General features: G+C 45.2%; 1 protein-coding gene across 3 annotated transcripts in view; it reads left to right on the top strand.

Moving 5' to 3' along the window:
- The first annotated feature begins 564 nt into the window (after window positions 1-564).
- The window catches only part of NFIC (nuclear factor I C), a 163383-nt gene continuing 151200 nt past the window's right edge, over window positions 565-12747 (top strand). For 2 of the 3 annotated variants that reach the window (XM_063147196.1, XM_063147193.1), the window contains exon 1: window positions 6837-6916. In XM_063147196.1, the coding sequence (XP_063003266.1) occupies window positions 6887-6916 (30 nt within the window). In that variant the 5' untranslated portion in view covers window positions 6837-6886. Of the gene's footprint in view, window positions 615-6836; window positions 6917-12747 lie in introns of those variants that run through there. The other variant, XM_063147195.1, reaches the window with a different exon arrangement.

The following is a 12747-nucleotide window of genomic DNA, read 5'->3' as shown; positions in this document are numbered from 1 at the left end:
TGATAAGCAGCCTGCGTACAGCCTCCAAAGAACAGCAAAAGAAGATTTTTAAAAATTTTTTTGCCAACCCCCCCCCCCGAGGGTGGGGCGTCCCAGGAAAAGTGAGGTGTCCTCCCCCCCAATTACTCTTCTGCCCCCTTTCTCCAGCTCATTATTAAGATCCCTCTGTGTCTTTTAGAGTTACAAGCATCCATCAGTCCTGGAGAAGTGAACCACCAACTTACCACCACTGAAGATAAAAGGGGTGGGGGTGGGGTGTTAAGAAAAAGACCCCCCCCGCACTTTAAATCTGGGGATTGCACCCTCTTGGTGGGTTTCTAGCTGAGAACCCAAACAGGAGCCCTTCTTCTCTTTTAAAGCTGCTAACCCCGCTTGAAGAATGTGCCTGAGAGATAATCAAACGCTGAAATGACCGGAGATAGCACTATTTTTATCCCTTTCGGCCTCCATAAATACATATATATTTTTCATTAAAAAAAAAAACAACACTTGGTGGGACCTTAAGAGAGAGAGAAAGAGAGAGGAAAAAAAAGCACTCTCCTTCTTTGCCCCCACCCAGGCTTCCGTTGGCATCAACTCGCTCCTCCGCCCTGGTCAATTTCGTTTGGGTGATGGTAAGTTTCATGCCAGTTTTGTGCATACTTGTCTGGGTGTGGCGGGGGGGAGGGAGCGTGCAGGATAAGTTTAGGTTTCTTGGACGAGGAGGGGGAGTGCAAGGCAGGTGGGTTGAGTGGGGGGGGGGAATGAAGAGGCGAGGGGATTCTGTCAGAAGCAAAACAAGTGGGGGGGGGGGACGACTGAAACCCGGCGCGCCAGAAGGGATCTATAGTGTGTATATGTTAGGATGGGATGTGCGTGGGGATCCCCCCTTTTCTCGCTCCTGATCCGATTCGGAGAGGCATCGCTTTGCCATTGTGCCTGGTATAATTGAAGCCAACCCCCCCCCCCCCCGCGCGCGCGCCCTTGGTGCAAAGTGTTGGTAATGTCAGAGGCAGAGTTTGGGGGTGGGGGGAGGGAGAGGGAAGAACCAAAGTCTGCGGAGAGGCTGGGCACTTCTGCTTTCCGGGTGCGCTTTTACGCATGGAATTGGGGAGGGGGAAAAATGCGTAAGATCTGCGAGGGGGAGAGGGGGGGAGAGAGAGAGGGAAGTACGGCAATCTCGCTCGCTCCCCGTCGGCAGCCAGCTCAGCCAAGGCGAGATGTAGCGGAAAATGGCCGCTCTGGCGAGGAGGGCGGAGAAGGAGGGAGGGCTTGGCTGAACTTGGAAATGACGCTCCGAGCGAGGCGCCGGGCCCGTTCAGCGTGCGCTTTCCTCTGGCCCCGATCCGGGTGGAAATCCACCCCCCCTCCCCTGAGATCCCAGCAGGAACACCCTCTTCTCTCCCCCCTTCCCTTCCCTCCCTCCGTCCCTCCCTCCCTCCGCGCGTAAAAATTAACAGTCTTTCGCACTGGCGACCCGAGCCGGGCCCTGCGGCACACACACGCGCAGGGCCGCCTCGTCAGCACAAGAGCCCGGGCGCTGCGGAGCAGGGACGGGAGGGAGGGAGGCAGGCAGCCCCCCCTCCCGGCTGCAGCTCTTGCAGTGCCCGATCCCCCCTCCCCACCGCCCAGCTCCGTCTCTCCCTCCGTCTCTGCTGCCTCTTTCCAACGCACAGCCCATGTCAGGTTTAAACAGGGGGATCTGGGCCATCCTGCAATCTTTCGCCTAAGGACACGTGGGAATAAATCGCGTCGAGTTCAAGGGGACTCCTTCGCAGGAAAGACGGCTGCTTTCCTCGGGCCTGCCTCTTCTGCGTCCCACCTTATCCAAGGACGATCGTGGGTTTATCTATCTCGACCAACTGCCCATTTTCCCCCTCCCCTTTCTTTTGATGTTCTCCAGCCTTGCATCGCTGCCTCTCTCTCTCTTTCTTTTGAGGATCGGCCTCCGTGTGTGTGTGTGTGTGTGTGTGTGTGTGTGTGTGTGTGTGTGTGTGTGAAAGGACAGCCTGAACCCGTGCATTGAGCCAGGGGGTTGGACTCGATGGCCTTACAGTCCCCTTCCAACTCCACTATTCCATGATTCTAGGAAGTTTTTCGGATGTTTTAACAATGTATATTATGTTTTAATTCTGTTTTTATGTATTTTATATTTGCTGTTGTTCCCTGCCTCGATCAAAATGGAGAGGCGGGTAAGAAATAATAATAATTATTAATAATAATAATGTTATGATTCTATGTTTACTCAAAAGTAAAGACTTTGAGTTCAAGGGGAATTGCTCCCAGGTAAATGTGCGCAGGATTGCACTCAGTCACTGCTCTCAATAGGACTTACTTTAGTCCTCGTGTCAGCCTAGTCCTTCCCTAAGTGAGGAGTCCTAATACTTTCTTTCAAACCTCGCACGCCCGTCTCTCCTTTCGACTTTTAAGGCTCCGACTTCCAATGCACTCTTCCTTGGGGGGGGGGTGTGTGTGTGTGTGTGTGTGTGAGAGAGAGAGAGAGAGAGAGAGAGAGGTTGCATTTGAAATGAGTGAGACTTACTCCCGAGTAAATATTCCGGGGATCGGGGTTACATCTTCTTGCAAGGGCAGAAGAACCCCCCTGTCCCTTGGACCCGGAGCGAGAAGCCCGTGGAGATCTGAACAGGACAGGGGGAAACTCCCTTAAAACTCGCCAAAGGGAAACGTGCCACAGTCCCGGGTCTTTAGCACGTCGGGATGTCCTCCATGCGATTTTGCTTTCGGGCTACTTTACCCAGGCCGTTTCTACACCTGCCTTTCCCCCCAGGATCGTCCTTGTGCGTCCAAATAACACACACGGGATCCTAGGAGCGATCCCTCCATTTTCCTGGGATAATCCTTACGTGTAGAAAAGGCCCCAGACACTCTTCTGTCGCCGTCTGCCGCAAACCGAAAGTTGAGCGAGTCTTTCGAAAGCCGCGGCAGCAGCATCGGAACAGTTTCCCCGGGACTTTTGGGAAGCGCCCTGGAAGGCGGCGGCTTGCGTGTAAACCCCAAACAAACTCTAAACCGAAGGCTAAAAGGGCACTGACGTTTGCGCTGCAGGGTTCTTACGGGGATGGGGGGAGAAAAATGTCAAGCCTCCAAAAGACACGTGTCTTTAATATGCAGTGGCCCCGTTCAGACGACACGTGAAAGGACCATTTTGTGGTTCAGCAGCAGGGTTTCACGTGTTGTCTGAACGGGGCCACTGCATACTAAAGACACGTGTCTTTTGGAGGCTTGATATTTTTATCCCCTTTTAGCCTTCGGTTTAGAGTTTGTTTTGCGTTTACATGCATGCATTCCGTTAACCATTTTGTGGTTAAGCAGCATGGTTTCGCGTGTCGTCTGAACGGGGCCAATGTGGGGACGGTGTGAGAGAAAGGTGTAGAAGTCTGGCTGTGACGATCTCAATCCGTTCCCAAGACATATTCACGTGAACAGTGGCCGTCAAAATTCAGGTCGTCGATCGGTGTTTGGGGCTGTAGGACTTCGGACTAATCGCAGCTGCTCCATGGTGTAAAATAAAATAAAATAAAATAAAATAAAATAAAATATGAAGTTCCCTGTATAGAGGGATACAGTTTCAGAAAGGGCGAGTGGTGTTTGTCAAGTGGCAGCCAGCCTGACGAAGAGTCTTGTGGCACCTTAAAGTCTGACGGATTGAATGGGAAAGAAGCGTTTCCGGTCCACTTCAGAAAACTAGAGAGTAGAAAGAAAGGTTCTAACCCTAACGTTCTGTCTTGCTAGCTTTCTCCACGCAGGATTCTCTCCCCACCCCCCTCTCAAAGATTAGCAGCACAGCACAAGAACAGATATACCACCTCAGCCGCTCTTTGGTGACAACCTGGCCGAAGGAAATATATAATTCTGCAATAATTTTCCTATTTCCCCTTCTTTTCTCCACCCACATTTTTTTTTTGACAGCAGAATTATTGATCAATTCCAAATCGTGGTGGAGCCCCAACTTCTCCACAAATTGTTTAAAAATTCAGACACCCCTTTCTCTGCAGTAATTTTGTTGCCAGCGTAGTTTGTAGCTAGGCCTGCTCCAATAATAATAATAATAAAAAATATTAGGGATGTGTACATTTTTCTAGATCCCCCTTTCACTTCAAGGTGCCTAAGGTGACACGAATCAAGACCCATTTGCTTTAACCTCTGATTGTTATAACCAGTACAATCCTGTGCATGTGTGTTCAAGACTAAATCCCACTGAGCTCAATGGGACTTATTCTCACCTGGGAGTAAGCCGCATTGGTTTCAATGGGACTCGCTTCTCAGCTGACATGTACAGGATTGTATTCTTAGGAGACTCATTCCAAGGCGCTAGTCCTCAAGGTGAGCTCAAAGAAAGATTCCCATTTTGGGCAGGGGAGAATCTGTGATTTAAGAATAAATATAGCCACACTGGTCCTGTTCTTCCCAATAAGCAACTGGGAGGCGTTTGAAGTCCAAGGTGAAGGCTTCAAAAATCAGCCTGCCGTTTCGTGATGCGTAATGGAGTACATCAAAAAGCGTGCGTCTTCTGATGCGTAATGGAGAGCGGTGTCATGGAGAGCACTTTCAGTCGCCCCCTCCTTGATGAACTCCTCTACCCTCTGCCCTTGGGGAGAAACAGGCGGCTGGTCTATCGGTAAAGAGCCTTCTGTGTTTTGGAAGTTCAGTGCCTTCTACTGCAGTTGGTGATGGGGACAATGAGAAAACACCACTTAAGGAACTCTCTCCAGGCTTCTTCCATTGTAATAATAATCCTCTCTGCGTAATTATAAGATGAAAATGACGGAGAGAATACAGATATTTCTTATGCTTTTTTAAAAAAACAACAACACCCACATACCCAGATATATTGGGGCTGTGTGTGTATTGAGGTTGGGCACCCCAAGATCCAGGAAACAGCAGTGCAAAGAGGGAATATTAGAAGGGGACAAGTGTGCAGTAATATTACTAGAAGGATGGAGTCTCTGCGGTCTGGTTGTAATATTATCAACCTCGTACTGTCCTAACGCTTGTCTCTCTTTCCAAAGAATAAAGGTATACTTGATTGGGTGGGAGGAAAAAAAAAGTTCAGGCGAGTTTTTGGTTTAAAGACCAGACCTGCTAGAGGTGGGAGGGGAAATAATCTAACTTTCTAGGTTGTACTTTTTTTGGGGGGGGGATCCCTAAAATCCGTAAATACCGCCCCAACCCTACAATTATTTACCCTATGGCTAAAATTCTTTGCACACTTTTCATTCTATGCAATCCCGTTTAACTCAATGGGAAGTAAATATAGCTTACATTTGACCGTGGGTGGGGAGAAATCAGCATCTCTGTCATATTAATGCTATTTTGCAACGGCATTTTATTATTTATCGAGTACGATTTTTTTTTTCCTCCTGGGTGGGGGGGGGGAGAGAAATAGAGACACCTCTTTTAATTTCTTTGGTAAGAGTTAAAGAAGTTGGGGAGAGAATTTCTTGGACCATATGGTGGAAGTTGTAGCCCTTATCCTGCATTCAGTGAGTAGCAAGAGTGCACGTGTACAATCTCTTCAATTATATCTTTTGAGAGGAGGAAGATGAATTCGTGAAGGTTTCAGTGGTGGCAATAAGGAAAGAGAACGTCTCCAAAATACAAGTTAGGGTGTGTGTCGACTGCTTGATATTCTATGAATAGGATTCCCCTATAATTTCTTTCTTTCTTTCTTTCTTTCTTTCTTTCTTTCTTTCTTTCTTTCTTTCTACTTTGCTCCCTTCCCTGAGATCTTGCGGGGCAATTTTATACCTGCCAGAAGTAAGTCCCATCGAGTTCAATGGGTCTTACTTCCAGCAAAGTAGATTCAGGGCTGCAACCTTAACCTGTCTCTTTCTTGGAGGGCTTATTATTATTATTATTATTTATTTATATAGCACCATCAATGTACATGGTGCTGTACAGAGTAAAACAGTAAATAGCAAGACCCTGCCGCATAGGCTTACATTCTAATAAAATCATAATGAAACAATAAGGAGGGGAAGAGAATGCAAACAGGCACTAAACGCTTTACCTTGATTTCAAAGTGTGTTTTTATTTTAAATACCATTTTGGAGGACTTTTGGAGGTTCTCTAACCCCCCCCTCCGATATTGGCTCTTTGGGGATATATATATATATATATATATATATATATATATATATATATATAGTCTGAATTTAATTTGTTTTACAGTTGGTAAACTATTTCAAACATTTTTTTATAAGTTTGTTTGGGAAGGGGGACTCTCCAACTCCTCCCCCAATTCCTTCATTTCCCCCCTGTTTGTTGAACAATAAATAATTTTTTTTTAAAAAAAACAACCCACCTCAATTCTTCGGTCCATCCAGTTCTGATCCCCCACCTTTTAAAATTGGGCCTTTAAAGATTTCCCCCTTTCCTCTTTTTCCAGAGATGCTGATTGAGTCATGTATTTTAAGGGCTTCCTCCCCACCTTTTTTAAAAAAAGCATAGCATTTTTTTTTTATTTCTTTATATGTCATTTTTGGGGGTCCCCCCCTGCTTGACCCATCTTCTGGAGTTGTTGGTTAAGCTATGGTTAACCTTCAAGTAAAATAAAGTGCTTGATTAAAATTAAACCCCTTTTGCATTTTGATGCAAATCCCCCATCCTGTTTGTTTATTTGAAAGTTGGGTCCTTTAAAAATATTTAAATCAACTTTTCTTTTGGAGGGTTAAGTCTCTCCCCCCCCCCTCTGGTCCCACCCCTCCCTCCTCCCCTCCCTCCTCCCCCTCCCCTCCCCCGCAACGATTCATCGCCAGGAAAGAGAGAGTGAGGGAGAGAGAGAGAGAGGGAGAAAAGAAAATGACTCAGTAACTTTTGCGCTTGGATCTGCTTTTTCAAACCTCCCCCCCACTCGCACCCTTCAACGGTTTGTTCCGCTACAGCCATGTATTCTTCACCTCTCTGCCTCGCCCAGGTAATTAAAACCTCCCCCCACCCCCTCCCAGTATTCCCTTTTAACCCCCCCCACCCTATTTCCTCTTTACAGCTTGCTTTTAAATTTATTAATGATGGTGCCATTGCATTTATTTTTTTTAAAGCCCTCCTTTCTTTTCTTTTTTTTTGCGGGAGAAAAAAAAATAGGGTTCCCCCCCCCCTCTTGCAAAAAAGTAGGGTGGGGGTTTAGTTCTCCGGTTCAGCTTGCAAAAGGCGTCTGATTTTTTTTTCCCCTTTCCTTTCCCTTTTCCTTTTTTTTTGCAGGTCGGTTTAATCCTTGCTAATTAGTTTCTGTTCTCATCTTACCTCCCCACTCACTCCGGAACAGTTATTTCTTCCCCCCCTTCCACCCCACTCTGTCTCTCTCGGTGGTGGTGGTGGGTCAGAGTTTTGGGTTTGTTTATTTTTAAGCAGGGGGTAGTTACTGGGTTTAGGGGGTATCAAGATGGGAGGATCTTCATAGGGTTTTTCCTTCTTTTTATTTTTGGGAAGGGGGTTGTCCTTGATTCATATTATTGGGGTACACGTGTACCCACATGCGTTATGTGTTGAAGGCAACTTGGGAGGTGTTTGGCTGGGTGCCTTCTTTTGCCAAATGCATGTGGGAATGCCCCTACCAGCATTGGGTGGGTGCTGCAGACCATCAGCTGTTAGGTTTGGGAAAGGAACTGTGTTTCACAAGGCAGTCTCTGTGCCCCAAGTTGGAATATGTTACGCTTTCAAGGAGATTGGGAAGAGGGGGGCATGTGGTTGTGTATGGCGGTACGTGTGTGTGTACAGGATACATAGTAGTATTTCGGTAGATATGGGTGTAAAAGAATGTGAGTGTTTTGCCCGCGTATGAGAATGTGAGTGCCGTAGAAGTGTTGGAATGCGTTGGAGACTGAACATTGAAAATGTGCAACGTTCTGTTGTAGGCCTATTGTGTGGCATCGAGGACGTGTTGGAAACCAGTTCCCTGGGCACGTGTGTGTGTGTGTGAGAAAATGAGTGTGTGCGCACAACGGTTTGTGTAAGTGTGTCTGCGTAGAAGTGTGTCGTGTGTTCATGACGGTGTGTGCACATGTGTGCTGGTGTGCAGCTGAATGGGAGTCCGGTTGTATGTGTTTGTGCCGTCACGTTTATGGTGTGCACTTGGAGGTTGAATTATTCCAGTTGTGAGGCGGGTGCATGCTATAAAATATTCACATGCCATGCTGTATATGGTAGTATTTGATGGCTTTGCCTGTGAAAAGTTTTGAGTGAACACATTTTCTAATATATATATATGCGGCAGGGTCTTGCTATTTACTGTGTTATCTGTACAGCACCATGTACATTGATGGTGCTATATAAATAAATAATAATAATAATAATAATAATAATAATAATAATAATAATAATTGGAGAATTGTTTACTTAACTTGTAGGATGGGGCCCTGTCCTTTGTGTTTTAGATTAGCAGCAAAACACACAATACAGTGTTAGCCAATTTGGGATGTGTATGTACATACAGCATCATAGCCTGATCCATTTGTGTGTGCGCTGTTGCAGAAGGGATACGTGTTATGTTCTAGGTGGCATTGTGTTGATCGCTTGTGCTAAACTTTGCCTTCTTGTGTGTTGTGTCTGCCTGTTGTTTGGGGGTTTTATAATTCACTGTGTATGTTGCACGCACAGAACAAAATGTTCCTCTGTTTTGGCATACCGTTGCGATTTGCTCTATGGACTCTTTTCCTTTTGGGTACTGCACGTTTTGCGATGTGTGTGTGTGTGGTGTTGTGGAGCGTTAAGTATTAGAACAGGAGCTTTCAGACTTGGTTAGCATAACTCTAGAGTTTCCGTGGTTGTGTCTCCTGGTGTGTGGCGGGCTGTTCTTTCTCTCTTATCGATTCTTGATATTTTATTTAATTATTGAACACCAAGACTCTTTCCTGGACCTTGTGTAACTCCTTCTTTGCTGTAAACTAAGCGTAAGCTCTCTGAGTATAAGATGTCTTCTAAAGTATATCTTCGTAGAAATTTTTGATCGCTATGCCTCAGTTTCTGGCAGTGCCAGAGGTAGTAACCACAAAACTGAAGGGCAGGGGAAAAACGGGAAATGACTGAGAGCTACAGATTTTCTTTTTCCACAGTGGGGAAGGATTTATTTTTGCCTGCTCCAAAGCATAGACGACTATTTAAAAGAGAGAAGGCCTTCTTCATATTCGAGCGTATTATTGACAAATCCAGGACGAGTTTTTTGGCACTCGATTGCAAGGAAAACAAGAAGCTTTTTGCAAACGGAGTAAAAATTATGGCCCGCTTTCAGAATTCCGCAATTTGAATTCTGAAATTTTATTTTTTTTAAAAAAAATACTTTTGCAATTCCACCTTTTTGAAAGCGTTGAGACGTCATTCTTTAATCTTCTCAATGAATCATAACCACTCCTTAAAAAAAATAACCCCGGTTTTCAAAGGCCTAGTATTCACCTCTGTATCTAGTAATGGAGAAAGGAGTCTGTATGGGTTCGGATAAGGAATTGTGCACAAATGTGAGATCTGGTACATTTCAGTCTTTAAAGTCAACGTTTTGAGTTGAAATAAGAAACGTGGAAATTGCACGTTAAGAGCTGGAGTAAAATATCAGCTAACTCAGTAATTTCAAAACTTTTTTTCGGTGAAACAGTTGCGGTTGTGCTGCAAAAGAAAGATTTTTTTTTAAAAAAATAAACTCTTGTGAGTTCAAAATGCGTAAGAACTGTTGCTGTGATATCTTTCTTCATTCCAGTCAGCTCCGGGTTGGCATTGGGTGGGTAACTCGGCATCAAACATGCCTGGACCATTCAGTCGTACCTCAGAGACAGAATAGAAGATCCTGAAACACGCAGATAGCAGGTTGCTTTAAAAGAGTGGTTTTAATGCAAGCAAAAAACAAAATAAAATAACCCTTGGCGAATCTATTTAGATAATTTTTACACCTTGTTGCTCCACACGCTATAAAACCTCAAAGCCGTATATATCTTTACAGTTAGGAATGTTGGGATGGGAGAACCCACATACATATTTGAAACAAAGGAATATTTTTTTAATTATTATTTTGCAAGCAAAATTCAAAAGGCCTGGGAAATATTTTCCTCTTTTCGTTATTGAGAAACACCTTGAAATTTGCAAATGCTTTGAGATTGCTCCACAGTGACAGGCCTGCATAGGAGGGGTCATAATTCAACATTGGAGCAGGTGTGTTGCTTGCATGCAAAAGGTTCTAGGTTCAGTTCTAAGCATGTGTAGTTAAAAGTGTCTCAGGTTCCAGATGGCGTGAACGGCCTCTTTTTGGCAGCCCAAGAGGAGAATACTGGACTGAATGAACTAAAGGTCTGAGGCGGCTTCATATGTAGGTCTGTCCTGTTTCCATTTCCCAGGCTAGGGCACCGAGGCCACATGCAATGAGTCAGTGATACAGGTGGGGCTGAAATGCAGATCCATGTGCAATTATTCACCCGTTGAGCTACACTCATCTTGGCCTGCTGCATGATAAATGCTCCCACCAACTGCCTTCAAAAGCAGTCAGCTGAGGAACTCTGTCATACGTAAAAGGTTGTCACACAGAGGAGGGTCAGGATCTCTTCTCGATCCTCCCAGAGTGCAGGACACGGAATAACGGGCTCAAGTTACAGGAAGTCAGATTCCGGCTGGACATCAGGAAAAACGTCCTGACTGTTAGAGCAGTAACACAATGGAACCAGTGAGATAGGGAGGTGGTGGGCTCTCCCACATTGGAGGCCTTCAAGGTGCAGCTGGACAACCTCTGTCAGGGATGCTTTAGGGTGGATTCCTGCATTGAGCAGAGGGTTGGACTTGATGGTCTTATAGGCCCCTTCCAACTCTATTTATTTATTTATTACATTTTTATACCGCCCAATAGCCGAAGCTCTCTGGGCGGTTCACAAAAATTAAAACCATAATAAAACAACCAACAGTTTGAAAACACAAATACAAAATACAGTATAAAAAACACAACTCTACTATTCTGTGATTCTGTAAAGGGAGGTTCTCTAAACCATAGCTGTACGGAGACATAATTTCATCCACTAGGAAGTGCATCCTGGGAGTCACAGGAAATGGATTCCATGGAGGTCTGATTCTCCAAGGGTCTTGCATTTTTAGGAATAAACCCCCTGGCCCTTTGAACAGAACACAGAGAGGGGAAGAAACACCTAGAAATGGGGCCATGATCTGCCTTCCTCAAGAAGAAGGGATCCACTTGTGAAATGTCTTCCTGCGTATTTTTTGTGAATTCCTATTCCTCTATTCATCAGGGTCTCCTGAATGACAGTGTAGCATTTTCAGGGGGCTTGAAGGGCTTACATGGGAAGGAGTGTGTGGGTGAGTCCACTTTCACTAGTACAGTTGATCCAGTTTAAATTTGGATCCAGCCAAACATCTCTGTTTTCCGCAGTCCTGAGAGGTAGCGCCTGTCCCAAGATTACACAATACCTGACGGAACGCCTTTCCCGACGTGAATCTACCGGAACACTACATATAACATTCAAGGTCCTCCTCCGAGTGCCTCCTCCCAGGGAAGCTTGGAGAATGGCAACCAGGGAGAGGGCCTTTTCAGTGGTGGCCCCTCAATTATGGAATGATCTCCCCAACGAGGCTCGCCTGGCGCCGACGTTGTCATCTTTTCGGCGCCAGGTCAAGACTTTTCTGTTCTCCCAGGCATTTAGCAATATGTAATGAGCCTGGGTCTGGGTTTTTGGTTCATCATTTGTAAAGTTCTAATAGTGATTTAAATGGATGTGCATTTTGCATGTTTTTATGGTTTTCAATTTTTGTATATTGTTTTTAAGTGTTTTTATCTTATGTGAACCACCCAGAGGGCTTCGGCTATGGGCCAGTCTACAAATGCAATAAAATAAATAAAATCAATGAATAAGCTTTGTGGCTGAATGGGGATTTGAACCCAGGTCTCTTCAAACTTAGGCTTGATGCTCATATTCAGCCTTCCCCAAACTGTCTCCAAATATGTTAGACTGCAGTTCCCACAAATCTGGAAGGCACCAGGTTGGAGAATGCTGTTCTAATCGCTGTACCACTGGCTTCAGCTGTTTTCATATGAACATCCTAGCTTCTCCTCAAAAGGCTAGGCCTCTGGCATCCAAATCCCATGGGCATTTGCTGTGTTCTGTGCCCTTCCTATTCCTAAGTCCCAAACCATCTTGATCAGAGCGGGGCCCTGATATTCAGCTTAACTTGTGCCAGGCATCTATTTTCAAATAGGAAATGAGAACAAATGAAAATGTGTCTTTGACTTGAACTTGGTCGTAATGTCCACCGACCAATTAAAGAAATCTTGTGCCCGTTGGGTTTTAGTTGCTTGATCAATTAATTAAATATATTAACCACAATAAAATTGCATCGTTCTTAGTTGATGCATGAAGGTATCCCTTTAAAAGAGGGAAGTCCACCTTCTCTCTCTCTCGCAAGTAGATTGGGGAGAATCCCTCTTTTAGAACAAGGCCTTCTCCCCTTCTTTCTTGCAGGAAATGACTCTTCTAAGATGGTACTTATTTTCTATCTGTGTTTTTATAAGTACTTGCATTAAAAATGTTTTCATAGAATCATAGAATAGTAGAGTTGGAAGGGGCCTATAAGGCCATCAAGTCCAACCCCCTGCTCAATGCAGGAATCCACCTTAAAGCATCCCTGACAGTTGGTTGCCCAGCTGCCTCTTGAAGGCCTCTAGTGTGGGAGAGCCCACAACCTCCCTAGGTCACTGGTTCCGTTGTCATGCTGCTCTAACAGTCAGGATGTTTTTCCTGATGTCCAGGCGGAATCTGGCTTCCTGTC

Source organism: Elgaria multicarinata, chromosome 23 (assembly GCF_023053635.1).
Source record: "Elgaria multicarinata webbii isolate HBS135686 ecotype San Diego chromosome 23, rElgMul1.1.pri, whole genome shotgun sequence".
Classification (NCBI taxonomy): Eukaryota; Metazoa; Chordata; class Lepidosauria; order Squamata; family Anguidae; genus Elgaria; species Elgaria multicarinata.
The sequence above is the reverse complement of the archived record's forward strand: the minus strand, read 5'-3'. Positions and strand labels throughout refer to the sequence as shown.